The sequence below is a fragment of the Talpa occidentalis genome, unplaced genomic scaffold (assembly GCF_014898055.3).
Source record: "Talpa occidentalis isolate TD23 unplaced genomic scaffold, MPIMG_talOcc4v2.1 talOcc4.6, whole genome shotgun sequence".
In the NCBI taxonomy this organism is placed as follows: Eukaryota; Metazoa; Chordata; class Mammalia; order Eulipotyphla; family Talpidae; genus Talpa; species Talpa occidentalis.
In genome coordinates, this window is record NW_023604972.1 from 90,967,784 (window position 1) to 90,994,460 (window position 26,677).

The 26,677-nt window shown below is 33.5% G+C and overlaps 1 protein-coding gene across 7 annotated transcripts in view; it reads left to right on the forward strand.

Annotated features, from left to right (window-relative positions):
* The window catches only part of POLK (DNA polymerase kappa), a 61,185-nt gene that overhangs the window by 3,827 nt on the left and 30,681 nt on the right, over positions 1-26,677 (forward strand). For 6 of the 7 annotated variants that reach the window (XM_037530011.2, XM_037530013.2, XM_037530014.2 and 3 more), the window contains 2 exons: positions 17,984-18,152; positions 19,731-19,850. In XM_037530011.2, the coding sequence (XP_037385908.1) occupies positions 18,021-18,152; positions 19,731-19,850 (252 nt within the window). In that variant the 5' untranslated portion in view covers positions 17,984-18,020. Of the gene's footprint in view, positions 1-2,226; positions 2,257-17,983; positions 18,153-19,730; positions 19,851-26,677 lie in introns of those variants that run through there. The other variant, XM_054688190.1, reaches the window with a different exon arrangement.

Sequence of the window (26,677 nt, forward strand, 5' to 3'; positions counted from 1 at the left end):
AGGGGTAGATATGCATTTAAGGTATCTCAAATATGAGAGGACTATTGTAGAGCTGTCTGAATCCTCAGCCAGGTCTCATACATGTTGGGACTTCGTGTTTTTCTTTCCCATTTCTGGGGCCTCATGATACATTTCTTCTCTTTGTTCTCAAAATGCTTTGCCTATCTCTTTCACCTCTTCATTTAGCATGTAGTTCAACTTGGTTTAACGACCTCTCAGTTTCAGGGCTCTCTCAGTGTCTCTTGGTTCAGATTCTTAATAGTGCTCTAATCAGCTTTTCCCAAAAGTGTAGAATCTAAGGCTACCCCTTCCTCCAAGAGGGAGGCCAACTAGAAATAATATGTATATTTAATATTTCATTTTCATTATAGTATATTTCTGTCCATAAAGATGGGTACAAGGATGTTCTAAGTTAACATACAAGAAAATTCTATTTACCAAGCACCATGTAGATATTGATTCATCAAGGACATAGCACATGATAAATGTTTTTTTTCTTCCACTGGAATGTGAGTTTCATGGGGACAAGAATTTTTTTTTTCATACTTTTTTCTATACTTAATCCTTAGAATAGTTTTCGGCAATTGTATATATGTTATATCTTATTCTTCGGTTAATAATTTAATTCGACAACACATAATATACGATATGCTAATTACTATGAGTGATTTTAAGATAGTGAAAGATAAAAGGGGAGGATAATGTAGTGGGGATTCCTGCCTTGAAAGAGATTGTAACAGAAAACAGGGTAAGAAGGGACACACCTAACTGTAATAGGTGAACTAGTGTGTGGTTTTTTTTTAGTTGGAAGGAGATAACCTTTACTTCTACTGCCTGAAAGTGGTAAAACGCTGTTCTCTAATCCTGTTATCTTATCCTACTAGATCTCTGTAAGCCACTTACTCCAGTAGTTTTACTTAAAACAATGACCATTTGGAATACAAAAAAATAAGTGTCCTTGTTTGCTGCTCTCTTTCCATCAAGTTATCATGTAAACCAATGTCACATTCCAAGTATTGTAAGTTGGTAGATCACTCTGTATTAACTATGTGTGTGACATTCAGCCCATCTTCTAAATGAAGTTCAGAAATTTTAAAGATTTACAAGCTCCTTTGCAAATCTCTCTGCCTTTTCCAATTTAGTCTATACTACTTGCCTCTGTGAATGAACTTTTTCCTCCTATTTTGACTTCTAATCTATTCTGTTAACCTCTTCCAACGTTCCTGTAACGCCTATTAAAGAATCCTATAGTTTCCGCTTCTGTGGTGATTCTCGCTGAGTTCAGTCTCTGGGTATAAACCCTCCATGGCTTTATCTTTAATAACTCTATGACTTTGGATGTGTATTTTATAAATGCTACCTTAATAAATGGCATTATTAATGCAACCAGTATCTTTTAATTACTTTGTCTATCCCAACTGTTGTGCTGTTGTGCATTTGTAAACATATTTGCATAAGCATATCAGAGTGGACATTCATTTATATGTAATGTGCTGAAGGCATCTATGTCCTTATCTGTAAATGTAAAAATGAGTATCAGAAATATAAGGGGCTCTAAGAAATTTACATGTCTTCCTCTTTTGTGACATTACACAAAACTATTGCAAAATATCTTTGCAAGTATACTCACAAAAGGGCATACAAACATATATAAAAAATAGTTTTAAAAGGTAGAGATCATATTTTACCAATTATTGGCATCTTCTAAATAATTTTCAGTTAGACTTAGATCTTAACAGGTATACACATATCCAGTGTAAGTGTGTAGAACACACAGTTGCTGAGAAAAATGCCAAAAGCTAGTCATAAAATCTAGTTGAATTAAAGCAACTTTGTAAATAATATTTGACCCATTTTTGTGCATTTTTTACATATAAATGGTCTCAGCCACTCAGCTATAGAATTTCTCTTTCCTGCATTAGCTGGAATGATTTTCTTTCTCCTCATTTATAAGTGTATATATATTATTGATATGTGTTGCGTATTTCTATTGTCTGTTAATATTTTCTCTCTACTATTCCACCTCTAACAGTCACAACAGGAGTGATGAGAAAAGCAGAAAGGAGTAGATAAGACATAGTGAAAAGCTGGGAGAAAACTAAGCTATAGTGAAACTTTCATAGCATACCTTCAGTCCTGCTTTAATTGACTCATAAAACTAGAGAATGCAGAAGCTTATGGTAAGACCTAGTCTTAATTCTTTGTTTGTCCTGTTTCCCACCACAGCAGGTCAATTTCCATTTTTCCAGAGCCATGGTGAGTCTTATATCCTGGTCTCAAATCTAAGTTTGAAGTCCTTTTTCTACATCCTATTCTCATTTCTATTTTTCTTCATGGGCAATAATCTGAATGGTTAGTAGTATTGAGTTAGGTTATCCCTGTTATGGAGCCGGATATTTAAGTAGACATTGCCAATATTTACCTTGCCATCTTTCTTTCTTCTACCTCCCCACACTCCATTTAGATTGAAGAACTTTTATTATCATCAATTATTTGTATTCCATTATGCTCCTGTTGCCAGGTCTTACTCTGTTACTCTGATCCTTAAGGTGACTTTGAATTCTCTTATTTGTTGATTGTTACAGTCTAACTTTTTGAGGACAAGTGTGTGTGTGGGGGCGGGGGGAGCAGTGCTCATTGCAATACAGCTACTTAAAAATATGTCATATCCCATAGAAATTCTAACATTCAGCAAAAAGTGATTTCAGAAACAAAATTTGAAAGGACATGTAGATTACCTTTTTGTTAGCCAAGTCAAGCATGTTCCAAGAAATATTTTTTTCTTCCTGCTAAATAAAACTGAAAATGTATTCCATTATATTTTATTTACGTTTGGTTTTGTCAGGTAAAAACTTGCATTTCTTGTGAATAAAATTACTTGTGAGTAAAAGCTAGTGGTATTTCATAGGTTTCACTAATAGTAAAAAATCATTTAATATAAAAATTAATCTATAATAGAGTAACAGTATTACTCTCCACTTTCTGAGATGTGCTTTTTAAATTTTTTTCCAAGCTTTTGAGCCCTTAATATCTCTTTTCCTGTTACGTTGAGAAATTGCTTTGTTAATATGTTAAAACTCATACTATATACAGTTATTAGTCATTTTAAGTATTGGTAGAAATCCTCATGATAGTTATATTATAAATGTGTTTTACTTCCTGTTTTTTCTCCCCAGCCATTTCATTGTTTCACTTTTACTATAATTTCGGATCCTCTTCTTCTTAGGCAAGTAAGCTGAAAACTATTGTTATAGAACATATACATTATGGTGATACCGACAGTTTGTAATGTAAATACACAGTTTGACTTCTTCCTCATTAAAGGTATTTATTAAGACCTACTCCGTGATGATCCTGATTGGGGTGCTATAAAAATAAGAGACATAAAAATAAGATATATACCACGTCTTCTGTAGATTTTTTTTTCCTAGCACTTTATTCTCCCAAAACACAGACAATAATTAGATATGTGAAAATATTCTTATTTTTTTAACAGTTACATTATTATTAAAGAGCAAGTAAAGGTTTAGACTTACCTGTCACATGTAAGCGTTCTGAAAATATTTATTGCTGAATGGGATAAGTTTAGTTGGTTGATGATGATTGAAGGGAAGCTATAGGAAGTGCAACTAATAAGGCACAGAAGAAAAATCACCAGTATGGTTATAATTAATCAGGGACTGAAGAGCCAGACTTAAACTTTTTGGAGGAAGAAGTATCCTTTGTTAAGGATCTAGTCAATGTCAGATATTGTTTTAGAGTTATGACATTTAGTATTTACTCAATAAAATTCTTTCAAGAAAGACATTATCCTTACTTTACATGAAAAGAAATGAAAGTTCAAAGACGTTAAATTACTCTTCCAAAGTCATAGCTAGTAAGTAGTCTAGCCCAGACTTGGGACTTCAGAAGCCTATAGTATGTACTTTTAATGCATAAAAATTTTATGTTAGATTAAAACAAAAACAATTATTATTCTACAGTGATTAAACATTTGTTGAGAATCTGTTAGAGGCAGATTACATTCTAGATATGTTGCAGTTTTTCTTTAGTTTGACAATTTTCCTACAAGAAAATTCATCTGCATACATTTTTATGTAGCAAAGCCATATTCACTTTGTTTAAAATTTTTTTCTATGACTGATAACTAAAGGAGTATGTGTGCTTACAAGTCTATGTTCTAATTAGCTATAAATAATTTAGGTGATCCTTGGATCTTGTTGCAATTATCCTTTTGTCTAATGTTGATAAAGTAGTTACCCATTGAGGGGCCTCCCTGGTGGCACAAGGGGTTAAGACATAGCACTATGAAGCTGTCCGCAGCCACTGCAGCATGAGTTTGATCCCGGCCAGGGAAGTGACTCACATGGTGCAGCAGACCTCTCCTGACTCGCCCGCTGCTCTCCTCAGCAGTGTATCTCAGTAAATCTGCCTGTTCTGCTCCTCGCTCTGTCTCTGGTGAATCCTTTCACCCACCGCGTCTCTGGCCTGCACGCCAGCTCTTGTATGCGTAAATAAATAAATCTTAAAAAAAAAAAAAAGGAGTTATGCATTGATTTAGTATATATCAGGAAAAATAGTTACTGGCATCTGTCATTTAAAAAATATTTTTTAGTAATTTTTGAGTAATATGAAGGTGAGATTAAAGAAACAAACAACAAATTTATTAAACATTTAATAAAAATAAAACTTAGAATCATATTTCTAAATGAAATGAGTAGTATACTTTGAAAATAACTTTTTTGCATGATCCTGGAGCTATCCATCCTATAAATAAAGGTTCCAGATTTCATGTGCATATTTAATAGATTGAGCTTACTACTTCTGATTCTTTATCTTATTCTCACATTGTCAAAATGCAAAAACATTAAAAAGTTTGTTACAGAAAAGACAATCATTTTAAAGCATAACTACAAAATTTCATTTTTATACTCAAACATCAGTTAGAATTACAAGTCCAATAAAGTTTTCATTTCTACATTATTTATTTCCTCCCTATCCTCTTTGTGTACACATTTGTCTTAAGCATTTTGTTCAAGTACAGAGTGTATTAAGTAACTTTTAGTGCTCAAACACCATACAGGATGAAAGAACAGTCATTACGTCCTGTTAGCAAAATGGGATGTTCCAAGTTCTTGTTGCAAAATACTCTGATGAAGGCCTTCCTGTTGAATGACTAACTGGGTGAGCATGCCATATTTGCTTTTTGGTCTTAAAAGTGCATTGTTCACACACTGATTCTAGAATTTGAGGAAATGTATATATTTGAATCATCTAAAAACTCATAGCCTGAGATCTTACTTATAAGATCTTACTTGTAAGATCAGTTTCACCATGATTACGATCTAGAATGCTACTTGTCTCCTTGCATTCATCTTCTGGTTTGTCTGATCATTGTGAAACTCTTCTGTCAATTTTCTCTCCTTTGCCAGTGTAGGCAGAAAATGAAAAATTCAGAACTCTCAACTGTTAAATGAAAACTCCTCAAACAAACTCCCTACAAAAAGGTATCTCCATACTTTTCTTATGCTTTATTTCAAGAATCTATTACTGTGAGTAACACAATAAGAAAACTGAAGGATAACATTTACTCCACTACTCTGCATCTTTCTAGGTGATTCCATAATTTCATTTTCTTATTTTTACCATTACTGTTAAACAATAATTATTTAGTAATACCTAAGTAATTCTTAAGGTGATGAAATAGCAAAATACTCAAGGCAAAGCAAAAACAGCATCGAAGACACTCTAGTGTATCCTCAATTTATGAAGCGGTGACCATAACATGTCTTTATTTTATAAAGGTGTCTTACATATCCATATAGAATTGCAGGTAGATGAATATTATTCTCTTAAAAAGTTAATTTGTTTTCTTTGGAAAATTTCTAGGAAAAAATATATCAGTGCTTACAAGTTGCTTAAAGAAGAAACTCAAAAATTAAAATTGCATTTAATAGATCCTTGTAGTTTACCAAGGTTTAATATAACTACATTCTTTAATTTCATTTCATAACCAAACTGAAACTAGTTTGTATTTCTTTCTCTTCTCCAAGATGAAAGTAGCCCTTGTAATTCATTCCAAAATAATACCTAGATCAAATAGGTGCTCATTTTAAGATCAAAGCACATCTAATACACCACTGCTCATTTATATTTGCTCAATCCAATGAAATTTCTTCATTAAATAAAAACATGTATGAAGTACAAAAACATGCATAAAAATTATGTATAAAGTATATGTATAATATTTTCCCATTGAGACGTCTGAATAGGCCATTTTCATTAGTTAGAAATAAAGTATCAGCAGATTGTTTAGTTTTTTACATAAGAAAAGCATCACTATAGTGTAGATACCACTGTAGCTTCAAGCATTTCACTGCAGAACCATACTTTATAAATCACAGTCTGAGACAATTGTCAAAAACCAAAGTGAAGTTAAGGGGATCAGTGACCAATATGTAGTATTATTTTTAACCCTTAGAAAGTAAAGAAATAATGGTAACCTCCAGACAGATCTCCAAAAATGCCTTTGCCTCTTTATAGGTTTATTACTAGTTTGTTTTTTGTTGTTGTTTTTTTTTAATGGGCCGAGAACCCCGACTTTTTTGTTACTGAGATTAGTCTAGCACTAGAGTGATATTGCAGATAGAGATTAAACAGGCACATAATTCAAAACAAAGATTTGGTAGGTCATATTTTCAAAACAGCATTGGGAATTTTTGAAGCCTCAGAACGCCTTTCCTTCTCTTCCTCATTGTGGGTGTTTTGGAAAAATAGAAGTTTAAATATATGTACCATGAGGGCAGGAGGGGATGAGGAAGGCATTTTAGAGACAGAGAAAACCTTCGGATCTTTAAACGGGAAGATGAAGAGGAAGCAAGAATAGGGAAGAAGGGTTCAGGGAGAATGCAAGAACATGATCTAACTCTGTCCCTTGAAGGAAGGTATATACCTAGGCACATCATGGCCAGACAGTTGAAAACCAAATATGTGAGAAAAACATGAAAACTGTCAGAAGAAAAGACACATCATATACGTGGAACAATATACGAAAGATGGTTTTGAAAGATGATGGTTTTAACAGAAATGACAAAGCTAGAAAACTGGAGTAATATAAATATAGAAAGAGAAAATTGCCAATTCTCTATCTGTTGAAATTATTTCTTAAGAATAGAAGTAAAACTGTTGGCATCTTAGCCAGTGGTTGTATTTTAAGTGTACTGAATAAGAACGTGAACTCTGGGGACAATTGAATTTTGGCTGATACACCATCTGTGATCATGTGTAAATTACATAAATTTCTGAGGCTCTATTTCTGTATATATTTTGCTAGTATATGTTTTATTGAGAATATCTAAATGAGTGAGTAATCATGAGGAATAAATTAGGGAATGCTTCTTAAGCACTTGGTACCTGCTTGGCATATAGTAACTTGTTAGAAAATAATAATTTCATATTAGAAAAGGAAATGAAAACATCAAAAGTTATCATTTATTCATACATATTTTTAGTAAACCTTTATGGAATTTCTATTTTCATTTGTTTCATTTTTCACTTTAGAGAGGGTGGCGGTATCTTAAAAAAGAAAGACACTACTGACACTTGTAAAAAGAGAAATCACTTGCAACTTTGGGTTGTACAAAGCAAAATTGAGGAAGCTGTCATTTTTCAGATAAAAATCTTTTTATGAATAATGTTTTCCCTTTCTGTCTTGTAGGCAGAAGTATAGGGCCTTTTTCTGATAATTGATTTTTATTTTTTAGGTAAGACAATGCTTGGTAAAAATGAACTTAATTTTTAGATGCCCTGATTATTGAAGAAATTGTACCATTTAATCACTAGCAAGATCTGCAGTTAATTCCCAAATATATTTTTCTTAGTATGTACAATAGTTCCCACATTTCAGGATATGCAAAACCATTTACATTTCCTTAAATAAGTTTATGGTTTTTAGAAAATTCTGAATGTATGTTGTGTTTTCATATTTTTTTAGTTTCCTTATTGTTTCACCTTCATTTGAAATTGATTTTCAAAATCATGATGTCTTTTAAAAATAAATTTAGATCCTAAATTATACTTCCCATTACAGTATATTGCCATTGATAATACTATGATTTTTACTTCCATTATCAATCTACAAAACAACTGTTTTCCTTCTTTTTTATTTAAGATTTAACTTATTTTCTGTTCCTCCTTCCTTATTTTTGTAGTGTAGTGATTAAGTGTGAGGGTTTTGAAGCCAGCTGAAATACAGTTCTAGTCTGTCATTTATCAACTATATGACCTTATGTGAGATACCTGCTAAATCTGTGCCTTTGTTTCCTTACATCTTATGAAGATTAAATAGGAAAATGCATATAAGACACTCTAAGAACCCAATGTTAACGTTTATAATTATTGCATTTATAAAACTTAACTGAAATGTTACCATTAATTTTATTGCTTTCCGTATATGGTAATCTATCCATTATTCATTCATTCAACATATATTTACTAAATATTAGGTTCAGTGGCCTAGTGCAGTACTGTTTACCCTCTTGAAATCTGTATTTTAGTTGTGCTAAATACTATAAAAAATATTGCCTAATTTTTCTTGCACAGATTCTAGAAGAAAAGTTATTTGACATGAAAGTTGTTCAGCTGATCTGTTTATTAGTATGTTTTATATATGTTTTAAATTTTCATTTTTATTCAAATGAAAACAATAATCTTTAGCATACACATGTTTATAGCAGTGCTACTCAAAATGGTCTGTGGACCAGTGCTGGTCCATAATGAGATAATTACAGAATTTAAGAGTAAGCTATAGATTTATTCCCTTATAGTTTCTTTAGATAAGGATCTAGCAGGGCTTAACTGGATACCCCTGCCTCTTGAGGTTGTATTTAAGCTGTTGTCTAGGGCTGCACTCTTACCTGAAGACACACCTGGAGGAAGATCCACTTCCAAGCTTACTCACATGGGCCTCTTCTCAAGGCTGCCTCATGTAGCTGGCTATCCCAGAGTGAGTAATCCAAGTGAGAGTGAAAGCAATCAGGATGGAAGTCACATTCTTTCATAACCCATTTTTTGTCTGACATCCATCTCTTCTGCTTCTGCTATGTTATAAAGTGAGTCAATTATACATTATGCTATTTATTTCTTATACTTTTTTCTTGATTGTCCTAGCATTTGTAAAGTCTTATTAAAGGTAATTATTTTAGTAGGAATTCCATATTTCATTTGTAGATCAGATTTTGTTTCTTAGTGTACTTGGTACTATAGAAATGAATGTTCATATGTTGTAAGCTACTGTCAACATTTGACCAACTTTCATAATGCTATATACTATGTACAAAGCTAATAACAGGGTTTTTACTGGTTGGGCAAGTAGTTTTTGGCAAAAATATTAGCAGTAGCTTTTGCAAATATGCTAATGTCATTATGGTTTAAGGTTCTGAAATCTGATGATTTTCAATTCTTTAATAAAGATGAATATCTTAACCTTTCAGAATTTATAGTCACATAGCAAGAAGCCAGATTTTATGACAGAAAACTAGGTTGCTATTATTCTTAGCTCTAGCCTTAGACTAAAGGAGGTAACAAGCTATATATATATATATATATATATATATACATAGATATGTATGTATATGGTTCTAACTTCTGCTGAATGAATGGATGTTTTCAAAGTCTACTTATTGTGTAACAGGGTAATTTAATCATTCTAGTTCACTATTTTGTAACATTTTAAAAACCAATGATCCCTTTCACAAACCTTTCTTTAATGTTATTTTAAGCTTGAAACTAAAGTCACTAAAAGCAAATCGTTATTAGCCCTCCTCCTGGGGAGAGAGGAGAGATCATCTCATCAAGTGAGAACAATTTTTTTTCTAAAATAATATAAATTCCCAATGCTGTTGTTTATTGGGATCTTCTACATCACATGCTTAAATGTACTTTAATAGTATTGTTAAGGTTAGATTGCAAATGAATTATTAACCTTTTAAAGCCAAAGTTGTTTTTAACAGAGTACTATCTTTAAAAACTCAAATTTTTATTGAGTTTTTTATTTATTCAGGCAGAGAGAAGGTGTGTGTGTTTTAAATCATTTTGACTTAGTCAAAGGTCACCACTTATTTATGTCCCCCCATGTTTTGCAAATCTTAAAATATTATTTTCTGGATGGTTAGCTTTTTGTTTCTGGTTAATAGGCATACATAAGATCAGGAAGAACATAGTAATAAAGATTTTCAGCTTATGGAAAACACCTTTAAAAGTTCATCAATAGTGGCCTCCCTGGTGGCACAGGGGTTAAGTGTCTGTGATATCAAGCAATGGGCAGCCATTGCAGCATGAGTTCAATCCCCTGCCAGGGAGCTGACTCACAGGCACAGCAGACCTCTCCTGTCCTGCCTTCTGTTCCTCTCAGCAGTGTATCTCAGTAGATCTGCCTGTTCTGCTCCCTACTCTGTCTCTGGTGAATCCTCTAATCCCCGCATCTCTGTCCTACACCCCAGTTCTTTTATGCATAAATAAATTAAATCTTCAAAGAAAATAAAAAGAAGTTCATCAAAAGTAAATAATCTGAAAACACTTAGTGGACTCTCTGCAAGGCTACAGTTTCGGTATGTATCAGTGTTTGCACAAGTATTTCTAAGCAATGGAGGATCAAAGAATTGACAGTTACTTTCCCTTTTGCTTAGGCTACCAGTTTATCATTTTACAATGTGATCGATCAATATAGATGATGAAATTATAGACTGGATGGAATTGGTAGAACAAAGACATAAGGAAAAGTTTTGAAGTTTTACTTTAGATTTCGTTTGAAGATTTCTGTTGCTAAAGTGTTTAAACTCTTCCTATATACTATTAGAGCTATGAGAAACCTATAGAAATTAGCATCAGTGGATCAAGAAATAATATCAAGGTTAGAACTCAGAATAAACTAGAGGAATTTGGCAGACAAATAATGAAAGGATCATTTTTCCAGGATAGGAAAATAAATTACAACTCTTTATGATAAATCAAATATTTTCCTTCCAATAAAGCAGGATATAGTATAGTGATAAATAGTATAATAGCTCAATTTTTGGATAGTTGTGTAACCCTACCTTATTATCCTGGCTTTTTATGTAATTTTATATCAAAACAATCAAATTCTAGACTGGGAATTTAATGTTTGTAGTACCAAAAAAGGCAATACAGGAGAATCTTTTTTCTTTTCTGAAAACATAGGTATTCCACTATTCTATGATTTGTACACTTAACTAAATACCTCAATGAAATAAAATTTGTCTGTTGGGTGTTACTTATATATAAATAGATATTTTTGCTGACTTGCTCTAGTATCTAAAGAAGAACCTCTGAGCCTGCCTCTTCATATTAATAAGTCAACAGTCCCAGAAACATTCAATTTCTGTAAGATTCAGTTTTTCAGTATTCTTAAATGTCCTTACTGTGTTTATGTCTGAGTGTAAACAAATGTTTTGTTCTTGATGAAACTAGGCAACTTTTTACAAAATATACACCTGGTCAGCAAAATAAGAACTTGTAAACGAAGCTTGGGAATTGACACTTTAATGTATTTTATATCTGGATATTTTTCATTCTATACTAAGGAATCAGATAGTTCCAAATTATTGTTCTGTAAGAATGAGTTTTATATATCAGGATTGGGTAAAATAGATTTTTTTTGACTGCCTCTTGCCCCTTCTTCACTGGAACAAGTAAAATGAAAACTTAGAAAGGAATAAGGCAATCAAAGAGAATATATATTCTCTCTTAAAGAGTAAACCTTAGGTTCAATGATGAAAACCTGAATATTCTTTTCACATACAATCCCTTGGTTGAGAGTCTGTGGTATTACATTATTTCTGTTACTTCTCTTGGTAATACATAACAATTTAAAAATATTTCAAACAATTCAATCTAAAATTAATTTTGAAATTTTTGTATATCTTATTTTGCGAAGATACTAAAAGCTAATGCTAAAAATGTGAAGTTACAGCTATGCTTTCCTATTATATAAAATTGTGGGCATGGGTTTGAGTATATGTGTTTTCATATGTGTGTGTACAGTAATTAGGGAGGAATCTGGGAAAATAATAGAATAACCCCCCTCTTATCTACAGTCTTGCTCTCCACAGTTTCAGTTACCCATGATCAACAGTGGTCCAGAATGTATAAAATAAGATGTTCTGAGAGAGAAGAAGAGCAATCACATTCACATAACTTTTTTTACTGTATATTACTACAAATTTTCTACTATTATTGTTAATCTCTTAATGTGCTTAATTTCTAAATTAAACTTTATCATAATATGTACATATTAGTAAAAATTATATTATGTATAAGGTTCTATACTATTTATGGTTTTAGGATTCCACTTGGGGTCTTGGAATTGATTTCCTTTGGATAGGGGGACTACTGTGATCTGTTAAAATCTTAGGGTTTTGTGTTTTATATTTTTGAGTTTAAAAGTATTTTTACAATAAATAAAATTGCAAAAGGAAAATTTTTTTCAGGCAGTAGTTGAAAATTATGACTTTAAATTTAGAGTGATAGTCTTTAATTTTTTATTCTTTATTTAAATCATATTAAAAATAACATTTAATTGTGTAGTGTGCTGGGCACCTAATCTGTTCGACCATATTAAAAATTTTAATATTTGGGAAACTGAAGAAAGATAATTGTTCTTAAGACTTAAAGGTTTTGTGAGGAGATGATTGGGTTTACTTTTAGTATATAATTATAGAAACAGGAAGCAAACTCCCTCTAGGAACTACTTGTCTAGTTTTTTCCTCCTTCTCGTCGTCTTCTCTCATCTCCCCGTTTGTTTCCTCTTTCTATCTCTTATTACTCTTAATATGTTTTGCATATCTTCTTATAGGTTAATTCCAGGTTACTTTGGTTAATATGCTAAATACTTACGATATTGTATACATAGTTTTGTGGTGGTTTTTTTTTTTATAGGTAGGAGGAACCCAACTTCACTAAAACTTCTTCCTTAGAATTTCTTCTGAAAAATTCTATTTTTCATTCTTACAACCATGAAAAACAGAGGTTGGCCTTATATTTTTCAAGTGGTAACCTGAATAGTCAGTGGTAAAATCAGACTGGGAAGAATTTGAATATTTTCAGAGAAAATGTGTTTTTAAACCAATATGCTAAACCACAAGAACCCAGAGTTCTTTCCTTTAAGTTATGCAGTAATGTTTGTGCTTCTGAGTTGAAGTGAAACAGACAATTCTGTAATATGAAGTTATAAAAATATATGTCAGTTTTCTTTTCCAAGAAAACTTGTTTATAAGGTCATGGTTATATCCATTCATAGGCTTTATGACTTTGTATATGATAATGTATAATAATCATAGATCAAATACTTCTTTGGTAGCAAACAAAATTCACATAATGATCCCTGAACTTAGGCTTTTTCTTGAGGATGCTTACAGTGTGCCCTGTACCCTTTTATTCTCTTACCTTAAGGAGAGAAAAGTAAGACTGATGATTTGGCTTAAACAATAATAATTATTATTATTGATTGAGAATTTATCATGTGCCAGACACATCTAGGTACTTACATTATATGTTGCTCTCACAAAACCATTTGAAGCAGTATTACATCTCACTTCCCAGAAAAAATGGAAAGTCATCATACTTTGTGATAGTATGTGATCATCTCTGCTAGGAACTCACCCTTTTCTATTTATGGATTTCTAGATAGAGAAGTTCAGTAAGAACTAATGGGAAGAACAGATTACCAGACAAGAAATCTTAGAAATGTGAAATATTAACCAATAAAAACAAAAGCAGTCACCATAGTTACATAGACAATAGAACTAAAAGGAACTCATAGGGGCCTATGTGTACTAAAACTTAGTATGTTGTTAATTACAGCAATATTTTTTCTTAGCCTTAGATATAATTGGAAAGTATTTGATCAAAAAAATTAAATTTAAAAAAGCAACTAAATTACCCCACAGAATAAATATAACGCAGAATCTTTTGAATATTAATGGCACTTAGTAAAAATTATAATATGGTAAATTAGAAATATTTTATATTCTAATGTAAGTACCAACAGTTTTAATTAAACCAACTTAACCAATAAATGTCTTGGGGAAAGTAAGGTTACAAAGTCAGAGGTGGTTTAGTTCATATCCTTGTCTTTATAGATTTAATGTTGAAATAAGATAAAAATCTCAAGTATCTTTACATTATTTTCAGAAAATGTATTTTTATTCTAATGTTTTAATAATATTATGTGACCATGCTATATGAATAAAAGAATGAGAAAACAATGTAAGCTGAGTTTGTTTAGTCACTCAGCAAATGTTTACAGAGCACCTACTCTGTGGCAAGCACTGTTTGAGGCATTCAGGATATATCAGTGGGTAAAATATGTTCTCTGTCTTCACAGAGCTTACATTTTCATAGAGGAAAAAGACAATAAGCATAATAAGTGATATGTTGGGAAAAGATAAGGGGTATAAAAACAATGGGACATTGGAAAAAGGGGTAGGAGGGGTAATCAATCAGACTGCAGTTTGAAATAGGGAGTTCAGGGTAGGCTTCTTAGGGGAAGTGACCTTTAAAGAAAGACTTCAAAGGGAGAAGGGAGTTTAGTCAAGAGGATAGCTGGCTGAAGAACCCTCAGGAGAAAGGAATAGCCAGTGCGAAAAGCCTCAAGATTAGAGTGTGCCTACCAGTGACCAGTGTGACTTGAGGGAAGTAAGTAGGGGATAGAGTATTAGACAGGTATGAGAGTGGACACATAATAGATCCAGGAAAGGGCTTTGGGACTTATTCTTGAATAAATGGTGTAGGGGCAGGAATGGACACAGAGCAGGTTTTCTGATCCAGCAGACTAGGTAAAGGAGGAGTCAGAGTCCTCAGTGGCTTTTGCAGGTCTTTCATTTAGATTTACCAGGCATATGGCAGGCAGGGGTGCTGGGGGGCCAGGAGGCTGGCAGTCCTCCCAGCCCCTAGCAAATCCTCACTCTGTCTGGACTCTCTGGTATTCTCTCTGCTTCTCTTCTTCTTCTCTTGGCTTCCGTTCGTTCTTGGCTTCTGCTGGTGTCCCCATGACGCCGCCCTTATAAAGTCAGTCTCTCAGCCCAGGTGTACCCACTCCAGGTGCCCGCCATCAGGCATGCATTCAGAACCACAGGGTTCCCTCATCTATCCTAATGGTGGGAGGGCATAAAAGCCTGATACTTTTTCCTTACCCTACGAATGGTTACCATTGTATAGTATGCAGCAGAGTAGTGATATGACCTAATCGTGATTTAAAAGAATCAGTTGGACTCCTGTGTTAATAATTTATCAAAGGAAGGTAAGGGCAGAAATAGAAACTTGACGAGTGTATTAGAGTAATCCAGGCAAGATTAATGGAGGGTCAGACTAGAATGAAATCAGTAAAGATAGGGAGAAGAGGTTGAATTAAGGGTATCGTTTGAAAGCAGAGCTCAGTGGATTTCCTGAGAGTTTGGATGTGGGTTATTACAAGATTATTTGCATGAGTAATTGAAAGGGATTAGAATTGCCATCAACTGAGATGAGGAAAGTTACAAGTGGAGCTGGTTTGTGGGTGGAGGCAGATGAGATCAATTTTGGGTGTGTTTAATTTGGGATGTCAGGCATTTGGAATGGAACTGTAAACTTGGAAGTTACTGGTGTGTTCATAGTAAACATAATCCCATGAAAGATGCCTATAAATTGCCTGGTAATTGGACATCAAAAAATAACTGGAAATTAACTTCATCTGTCTTTTATCTTTGCTTCCCAGTATTGCTGATAGCACAGTTCTAGCCCACTTAAAGAACCAAACCATTTCTCAGAGTTTTGGGGCTAAGACTATACCATATGTGAAGTAGTAGGCATTAAATAAATGTTTATTAATTTTTTTTTTTGCTTCTATACATTTCATCATTTAAAGGAAAAGGCAACTTAAATAAATGTAGGACGTCTGCCTTTAGCCTCTGCACTCTTCAGTAGTTGATACATGGAAATTCACCTGGGGTACTAGACCACGACAATTGAATTACTAAAGCTTAAGTCACAATCTAGGGTACTAATAGGTTTAATGTGATAACTGAAGAGAAATTCAAATGAGAAAAACTATATTCCCTTGGGCACTGAGAAACAACATCCCCATTGGCTCCTGTACTTTCAGGCACATTGGAATTATCAGGACATCTCTAAAAAATACTATCTGGCTGCTTCTCTCTGACCTGATTTATTTGGTATGAGATACAATCTGGGTGGGTTTCAAGAATTTAAAATATCTCTCCAGATGGGCCTAATGTGCAGTGAAGTTTTAGAACTACTGTGATGTATGCTTTATTTTTTCTAATGGAGTTAGCCCTAATAATCACAGTATTCAAACAAATTCTCTTCCACAATTTTTTTAGGTCTTTGCTATTGTCAAAATGGAAGCAGGGCCTCCCCTGGTGGCGCAGCGGTTGAGCGCTGGGCTGCGAAGCTGCCTGCAGCCTCTGCAGCGCCAGTTCGATCCCCCGCCACTGGCGAGGGTCCCACATGGCATGCAGACCTCTCCTGCCGCACCCGCTGCTCCCCTCAGCAGTGTATTTCGTCAGTCTGCCTGTTCTGTTCTCTGCTCTTGCTCTGGTGAATTGTCACCCTCCTGTGCTTCTGACTGTACCCAGTGCTTGTATAAATAAATAAATAAATAAATAAATCTTTAAAAAAAAAAAACAAAAAAAAAAATCAAGTACAAAATGGAAGCAGCTCTAACACAAGGTACTCTTGAGGGCTAATGAAATAAGTCAGGGAGAGAAAGACAAATACTGTGTGATCTGGCATGTGGAATCTTAGAGAAAAAAAAACAAACCCAAAACCGAACTCAGAGACAATGGGCAAAGATGGTTAACAGACTTCTACTTATAAAATAATAAAATTATGGGGATATAAAGTACAGGATGGTGATTATTCATAATACTGTATATTTTTAAGAAAATAGCTCTTGAAAGTTCTCATCATATTAGAAAAGATGTAACTTTGTGGTTAACTAGGGAAAGACAGAAAACTTCCGAAGGCAGAGTAAATGAGCCCTTTCTCATGCAAATAAAAAATTACTGTCATTGCAGACTCATGGCAAGTGTTCACCTGGTCATTTCATACAGTGCACTTGAGCACCAAATTAGAGGGAAGTGTGAATCGGTGGTATCTGCATTAAAATGGGAGTAAGAACACTTAGTTTCCAAATTCCAGCTCTGCTACTAGCAGTTATGATGGGTATTTCATTGCACCTTCCTGGAATTCCAATTTCTCCCTAACATGAAAAGAACCAAATTTATTTTGCATGACTTAGAAATATTTTAAAAAATTAATGTATGTGAAGGTAAATTATAAAGAACTATTTAAAGATACTAAGAATTATTTGAAAAGATTTTCCTTAACCTTAGAAATGATACAACACTATAAAATGTAATGATTATCTGGAAATGATTAGATTTCTGTATTTTTATTTTACTGCCTTAAGAATGGGGTCCTTCATTGAATAGTTAATAATGCTACTGAATTTGTTTAATAGAGGAAAAATTATTTATTTATATCTATAGAGTATTAATATAGGGAAAATATGAACTTTGGACTTAGAACCTGGGTTTCCTAGATGTCATGTATTTGCAAATTTGTGTGTGTAGACATATTCTAAGTCTCCAGTTTCCTTTCTCTTTATATTAGAAATAATATCTTCAAAAAAAAAAAAAAAGAAATAATATCTTCCAGGGCTGCTGTCTGTGTTCAAAAGTATAGTGGCTAGGGCAAAACTTGCAGGGAATATTCACCTCTTTCCCTCTTAAGAGTACAGTAATCTTGGGATACTAATTTTAAAATCTGAGTACTAATATTTCTCAATAGCTGAAAATTCTTAGCTATCATTTTTATTTGTTTTGCCTATTTCTATATCATTTTTAAGCATCCATCTCCCCACATGAATGCTTTTGGAAAGTAGTCTTTATTTTGTATGATTTTTCAGATAATAAGGAAACACCAGTTTAACTTAAGTTTACACCATGGATGGTGCAAAGAAGAATGACAATTACAAAGAAGACCTTCTGCTTAGGGTGGGACTTAATGATAATAAAGCTGGAATGGAAGGATTAGATAAAGAAAGAATTAACAAAATTATAATGGAAGCCACAAAGGTATGTTTCCTGTTTCTTTCCTTTTTATTAGTATAGTAATTTAAAATTTTTCTGTTTAAAAGATACATTTTAAATATCTTTATTATAAATGTTAATATTTCAATTTGTAATATTGTTAAACTACAAGCAAAAAAAGAGGAACTTATCTCACACCACACACAAAAATTAAAGAGTCAAAGCAATAAAACTTTTGGAAGATAGGAGAAAATCTTTCAGACCTATGGTTAGCAAAACAATTTTTGAATTGTCACCAACAGTCAATAAAAGAAAAAGGTGATAAATCAGAACTCATCGAATTCAAAATACTTGTTCTTCAAAAGATAGCATTAAATAGGGCCTCCCCGGTGGCGCAGCAGTTGAGCGCTTGGCTGTGAAGCTGCCTGAAGCCTCTGCAGTGCCGGTTCGATCCCTGGCTGCTCCCCGGCCACCGGAGGAGGGTCCCACGTGGCGCGCAGACCTCTCCTGCCGCCTGCTGCTTCCCTCAGCAGTGTACTTCGGTCCTTCTGCCTGCTCTGCTCTCTGCTCTGGCTCTGGTGAATTCTCTCGCCCTCCCGCGCTTCTGACTGTACCCAGTGCTTGTATAAATAAATAAATAAATCTTTAAAAAAAAAAAGATAGCATTAAATAAAAGCAACATTCTGAGCAAAATGTTAGCAAAACACTCAACTGAAAAAGGATATCCCCAATATATCAAGAATTCTTATAACTCATTTATAAGCCAAATAACCCAATCAAAAAACTGGACAAAAGATAAAAGTAGATATTTCACTAAGACATAAGAATGGCTTGTGAGCCCATAAAAAGGTATTCAACATCATTTATTATTGGGGAATTGCATACTAATACCATCATGAAATGCCACTCACATGATTATAGGCGAGAATGGCTGTAATGAATAAGAGTGACAATAATGAACAACCACAAGGATATGGAAAGATTAGAACCTTTATACATTTGCTGGTGGAATGATAAAATGGTTCAACCACTTTGGAAAACAGTCTGGTAGTTCCTGAAAAGATTTTACTTGGAGTTACCATATGATACAGAGATTCTACTCCAAGATACATAAGCAAGGAAAATGAAAACATGTCCACATAAAAACATGTACATGAATGTTAATTATAGCATTTTTTCATAATAACCAAAAATAAAAATAATCTATATGTCTATCAACTGGATGGATAGGTATTATTTTCAATGATGGGATGATGAGTACTTTAATGGTTTACATTAATTTTTCGAAGTTACATTTAAGTCAAAGTGAAGAAGATAACTAATAACCCAGATGTCTAAGGCTTTGGATATGTGCAGTGAGTCCTACCTACCTTGTCTCATAGAGTTTGTACTATGCTGAGTTCTGGCTCACACTATAGGCCAGTAATTTAGATAAATATAAATTTATTTTATAGATAAAAAACTGAGATTAAGTAATTTTAGGGCCACTGATATCAAAAGTAATGAAAGTAAGTTTTGAATTCTCATTCTGATTCCAAGGTCTGTGCTCTTGGCCTTCGGGTTACACTACCGTAATCACGCTTTCCTTTATACACTTTTCTTATGTTTTGTTTTCCTACATAGGGGTCCAGATTTTATGGAAATGAACTCAAGAAAGATAAGCAAGTCAACCAACGAATTGAAAATATGATGCAACAAAAAGCTCAAATTACCAGCCAACAACTAAGAAAAGCACAATTTCAGGTATCCGTTTAGTGCTAAATGAAGGGGAAGTTGGTAGAATAGTAATTGAGAGTAAACAATGCATCGTGGGCAAATCATACCTGAAAACACAGAGAAATGCAAACGTTTGATGTATTATAAAGCATAAAAAAATAACAAATGTACATACTTTACTTTGTTAAACACTGATCTACTTTTTTAATAAAGACCCTGCACGTAGACCTTCCATTAGGTTAAAGAACTTGCGCAGTTTCATGTAAGTATTTCACTGAGCTATGATTTAATACAAAATTTATATTCTAAGTATTATATACATACTTTACTCTTTGAAAAGACCTCAGGATAAATGTGGCATGTTTTCAGCAATACTGATTGTACAAGAAAATTTGGGGGAATATGTTAACTGATTAAAACAAAAGTAAAATGCCAAACGTGCATGAATTTTTTAGATAAAATGCAGTACTTCTAAAAATGTGGGGACTTTGACTTCTCTGGTATATTTGGGAGTTAAATACTCAAGAGTTTTCTCTGGTATTAGAAATTATTTCAAGGGAGAAGTTTGAGAAGAGCCAAAGCTACAAAGCATCACATGGTAGATTGAGAACTCAAAGCATCAAGGTTGTGCTAGTAAAACTAAAGTTTACTTTCAACTTTGAAAACTAACTTTAGTTTTACCTTTTGTCAACATCTGATTCAATTTAGTAAAGCACTTTATGCTATAACATAACTGTAAATTATAGTGGTAATCTAATATGCTATAAAATTCTTGTGATAGATACAGAGATCATAGATTTAATGTTTTCTTTACTAATCTATAATGTGTTGTTATTTTCATATATACTTTCCCAAAACACAAGCTAGTTTTAATTTCTTTGTTGTCTGCAGACATGACAAAATATGATTTCTCTGTAAAATCACTATTGTAATGCTTTATAGTATTCCACTGTATGGCAGTACTGTAACATATTTATGTTATCCACCTTGGCGTCCATATTTTGTTTTAAATACAACCTTATAATGATCATTTTTACTCACCTATAGGGGAGAAAAACATTTTTTCCTTCTACCCTTTTACGGTCTTGGCCGAGATAACCCCTATTAAAAAGAACAGATTAGCAGGACAAAAGCATATTTAATTTTGTGTATATGGGACCGCCCCCCCACACACACTTAACACTCCCCAATAGTCAGGCAATTGGAGGTTTTATGCCATCGTAGTTAGAGAGAAGAGGGTAGGACTCTGGGACTTCAAAGGGATAGAAGAGAATTTACAGGAAGATAGGAAGAACAAATATTTGGTAAACAAATGTTTGCCATACAAGGCAGAGACAACGGGACATAGAATTTTAACCAAACAGGCTAACAAGTTCCTTGCTAAATCTCTCTCTGTCTACCACATAGTCTTTGATATAGCTTATATTCTTTGTAATTATCTCTGGTGATAGCTCTTTTCCTGATATTGGGCTTCTGTCTAAATTATTTTGGATAGTTGAGAGGAAAAAGTTTTTCTTGACTGATGAGTCTTAATTGCCTTCAGTTTAAAATAATCCATAAGCCAAAGCATACATTTGGGGAAAGCTTGTTCTGAACCCCTGTCATACTTCTTTATACTCTTGTTCTGTTATTTTCACTAAAATTGTATGTACCATTTTACATAAGAGTGCTGTTTCCTCACATATTTGTTTAAAACCAATTGATAAAATTTTATCTATTTTATCAATCTAAGGTTTTGCTGATAACAGCATCCCAAATACTTCATGGTTGTTTTAATTTGACTTCTTTTGATTATGACAGAGAAAGAACATTCTTTCATATATTAGTTGGCCATTAATATTTTTATCTTATGGGTACTTCCTCTTTATTATCTTAGAATATAGACTAAGTATTTGACACAAGAGCCCCAAAACATAATGGTTCAAACTGAGATCTTTTTTTCACATAATAGCTTAATATTTCCAGTGGGTCAGGTTATTATGATCACCATAGTAATTTAAAGATCAATGGTCTACAAGGATGATGATGTTCCATCATCCCCTAGTGTCATCCTTGCCTGACTTGACAAAACTGGATTACCTCCTATACATAGTTCAGCCCTTGGTGGGGAAGAAAGAATGAGGGAAAAACCAAAGCCAAATAATTTGCCATTAAACAGGTGAAAAAAAAGTTGTGTGTATATTGTACACACATTCTTCACATTCTTTTGGCAAGAATTTAAAGTTTCATGGCAACACCTATTTGCAAGAGAAGCTATAAAATACTCTGGTTCTCTGCTCAGCTAAAAATCTATTACTATGGAAAAATGAGAGAATGGAATTGGTGTTCAACTAGCCATCCAAAACCGTATCCTCTGCCCACATTTCTAGATGAGTTTGTATCTTTTTCTCTTGATTTATAGATCTTATCATATATAATGTATTTTTTTCTCTGCACTGTTTTAAATATTTTTCCAGTATTCTGTTTGTCTCTTAATTTTTCAGACTTTTTTTCTCTATACAACTTTAAATATATATGTGATTAAATATTTTTTTTCTTGGCTTTGGTATTTATAGTTATTCTTCATAAACAAGCTTTTATCTTCTTAATATTTTAATGTATTTGTTATATTCAGAGCTTCAGTCCATTTGGAATTTGTTTTGATGTGTAGATATAAAGTTTGTTCCATAAATTATGAGTATTATATTTTACCTAAATAGTATTAATTTTCTAAATGAAGATTAACTTACCCCAACACCATTTATTGAATAACGAGTCCTTTCTCCAATAAATTGAAATGAGACACTCCCATATACCAAATTCTCATTGTATTTGAGTTTCTGGACTCTTCTAATCAACTGAATCTTTTCCTGCATCAGTACCATGTATTTTTAATGATTTTTAAAATAATTTTTAAAAAGATTTATTTATTTATGCATACAAGAGCTGGGGTTCAGGCCAGAGATGCAGGGGGTGAGAGGATTCACCAGAGACAGAATGGGGAACAAAACAGGCAGACTGACTGAAACACACTGCTGAGGGGAACAGTGGGCGAGACAGGAGAGGTCTGCTGCGCCATGTGGGTTTCTCCCTGCCCGGCCAGGGATTGAACTCATGCTGCAGAGGCTGAGGATTGCTTCATAGTGCGGTGCTTAACCCCTTGTGCCACCAGGGAAGCCCTTTAATGATATTTTTAAAGATAATATTATAACTTTATATATTCTCTCACTGCTCTTAAATTTTTTTTAATGCATTGTTACCTTGAAATAAATTTTAAATATCATTTCATCAAGTTAAAAAGAATTTCCATCTGTTCACAATCACATTGCTTTTACATTGGTGTTAATTTTTAGGAAATTTGCTTTCTGGATCTCTTTAATAAAGCTTTAAAGATAAAGTACACATGAGTAATCTAGTCCTTTGCTGTTTATACTCTTTGTAAAGCTCATATTCTTAAGTATGCTAGTAATCTGAAGGAATAGAAAATATCTTACATTGTGTAGCAGGACTTCAGACTTTGTGCAGTTTCTGTTGACTATTACATGGGAGGCTCTCTGGCATCCTTTGCAAGGGGAATGGCAGGAAATGTGTTTTTGTTGATTGTTAGATTATTTCATTTGTTGAGCTTCCTTTAAAAGAAGTTGTGTAAATGGGAGGGGCTTGAGGAAGTTCTTAGGAGTCAAGAAGCTCTGAGAGAACAGAGAGGTTTTCATGGGAAATGTGTTTTTATTTTTAGAGTTCTAAGATTGCCGAATAATAGATTTTATTATGAGTGATAAGATAGGCCTTGTCAAGCAGAGGTAACTGTTCCTATAAGCTTTATGCAGAATCTTTCTGTTCCCTAACACATCCCATCCTCTTCTTAAAGACAGTTATTTTTGTACAAGCTCAAACATGTTATAATCTGGTTTCATAAATTGAATAGACAAACATCCATGTTATATTAAATAGTAACTACACAGCAAATCAGTGCATTTTAATCATTTTAATGATTTTATGAACTCAAATATACTCAACATTTTTTAGGGTAATACTAAAATCAAGAAAATGAAAAACAGTATTTCTGAAAGGCTGCTAAGTCCATTCAGAAGGGGTTTTTATTAAGTAAATAAATAATTTGGATATAAAATATACCACTGGAGTTTGGTTTGAGCTTATTTCAGTGTTAAAAACTGAAAAAAAAAAAAAATTGGGACCTCCCTGGTGGTGCAGAGGTTAAAGACACAGCACTATTAAGCAGCCACTGCAGCACGAAGTTTGATTCCTCACCAGCCAGGGAGCTAACCCACATGGCACAGCAGATCTCTCCTGTTGAACTCGCCGCTCCCCTGAGCAGTGTATTTCAGTAGATCTGCCTGTTCTTCTTCCCACTCTGTTTCTGGTGAATCCTCTCACCACCCCCAGCCCCTGCACCTCTGGCCTACACCCCAGTTCTTGTATGCATAAATAAATAAATCTTAAAAAAAACACTTAAATAAAATCTATTTTAGGGGATTATCATAAAACAATAGAAAGAGCACAGGGTTTGGGGTATTCTAACATTTACCAACTGTATGACAGAGCACATGCTTAATCTTCCTCAGCTTTGATTTCCTCCTCTATGAAATAAGAATAATAATTTATCTCAGGATTATTTTGACCTTTAAATGATAAATGAATTAACATAAACATTTAGTATATTATATGGCATTTATAATATACATAGTAACATACCACTCTGCTTTTAGAAGTATAAAGTCATTGACCTCTTATACCATGTCCCAGGATAAGTACATTACTTGAGTATCTCTTTTAGTTCTTTCAACCTTTTGAGTTTCATTTAGTCTCCCTTTACAAGTAAGGAAAGTAAGGTTGAGAGGGGTTAATCTGCCCACTATCATGTAAGTAATAAGTGTCAGACCTGGAGTCCGCACAAAGCCCTCTTCACTACTGTAACAAACGGTGGTTCTGAACAATAGTGAAAGGGATAATGTCCATGTTAGAGACACATCAGAATTTGAAAGTCACTTGGTAGAGAAAGTGAAAGAAAGGAAAACCTGAATGAGGATTTCATTCGAAAAACTTGAAAAAAGCAGTGGTAGTGTGCATTTGGTAGGTGTAGAAGGGTTGAGACTAGAGTGACTGATGAGAGATAGTAAAAGAAAGTGGAATGTATGAGTCATAGAGTGGGGAGATTTCCTTTTGGCAACTGTTCGCTTGCTTTAAGCACAGAAAAGACAATAATAGATTGTTGGAGAAACTCTCATGGCAAATATACTAGTTCAAGGAGTATCTTCCCATTTGGTTTGCTTTCTATTTATTATCTTTTTCCTTTCCAGTGAGTCAGGGTTGAGATATTTCAGATGCTGCTCCCTTCTCAATTGACTCATGACTTAGGCATATTTTCTGTATTAATATAGAGTATTTTTTTAATTTACCCTTTTGTTTGATAGTCTCCATGATTTGTTTACATCTTTTTTTATGTCAGGATGCTGTCTCCTAGTTTAATAGTAAGGCAGTGGAAGAAATAGTTATAAATCTGCTTGATAAATTGAACTAATGTTCCAAAATTTCATTTATTCATTTACTGTGGTATCTCATTGCAGGAGATCAGCCTTTTCCATATTTTTTTGACATATACTATTTTCTCTTTTTTAACCAAGAAAAAATTTTGTGTGTTTTGTTTCTTTTCTCCTTCACATCTCCCCTCCCTGAGGAAAAAATTTAAATGCAGATGAGGTCTTTCTCCTGATGGAATTCACAATTTAGTATCTAATGCAATGAATGACAGTAAAATCAGGAAAACAAATAAAGGAACATCAAATTCTGTGGTACAGATGACAGAGATCCAATTAAGTCACAGAAACATAGCTGAGCTGATCCTTGAAAGCTTTGTGACTAAACTAGGAGGGTCATTCTAGACAGAATAACAGCCTGAAAAGGGCACAGAACACCCTGGATTGTTCAGTGAGTTGCAGCCTAAACAGGAGACAGCTTTCTAGAAAGTTTTTCAGTGGTTACTGGAGACAAATAAGATTCAGGATGATTGTTTCCCAAAAAAAAGAGTTGCAGTTTTAACTTGGAACTAGCATCACTATAATGCTAAGAAGGAAGACCATAAGAGAAATTTCTACAGCACAGAAGGAAGGTTGAAATCCAGTGAAGGGGAAATCCTGCTATAGGTATTGTCACATAATGGAAATTGCTTTTGTTCCACAGTTCACCCCACTTGTTTATTTCTGATTGTCTTCCCCTTCTTTTGGATTGTTTTGGATTGTTTTGCAGTTATTTATTGATCCTTTCCATAATCAATTACATTTATTGAGCCTGCCACATATGCCAACCACTCTTCCATGCTTTTTATGTATTTTATCTCATTCAGTAGCTTCTTTCTCTTTTTTCTCATGATTTTTCCCTTAATGGAATTATTGACCTTATATGTTATATATTTCAAAACAGTCACCCTCAGCTTCAGGGGAATCTGTGACAGTGTATATTTAGCTTTTTCAGTAAAGGCCACAAAAAAGGAATTCTTGGAAATGAGTTTGTCTGGTACATAAACTCTTTTCTTACTGCCCTGTTTTGGCTATTTCTACCCCTTTTTATTATTTTTCTTCTTATCAATCCAACTCTTTGTCTCCAAAGAAATTTGAAATTTGTTGAAATTTCATGAAAGAATAAATTACAGCTTAACTTTTCTGTTTTGATTTGTGTAAGTTAACAGCTATCAAATTTTAGCCTTTCAAAAGCAATTCTACACAAGGAGCGTTGTAATTATATTTTGTTACATCTAGCTGTATAATATTCAGCATAAACATCATATGCCAAAAAGTATAATCATTTGTTGTGTATTTCCTTCATTGCTGTTTTAAAACATTAATAGCATGAGTCAGATG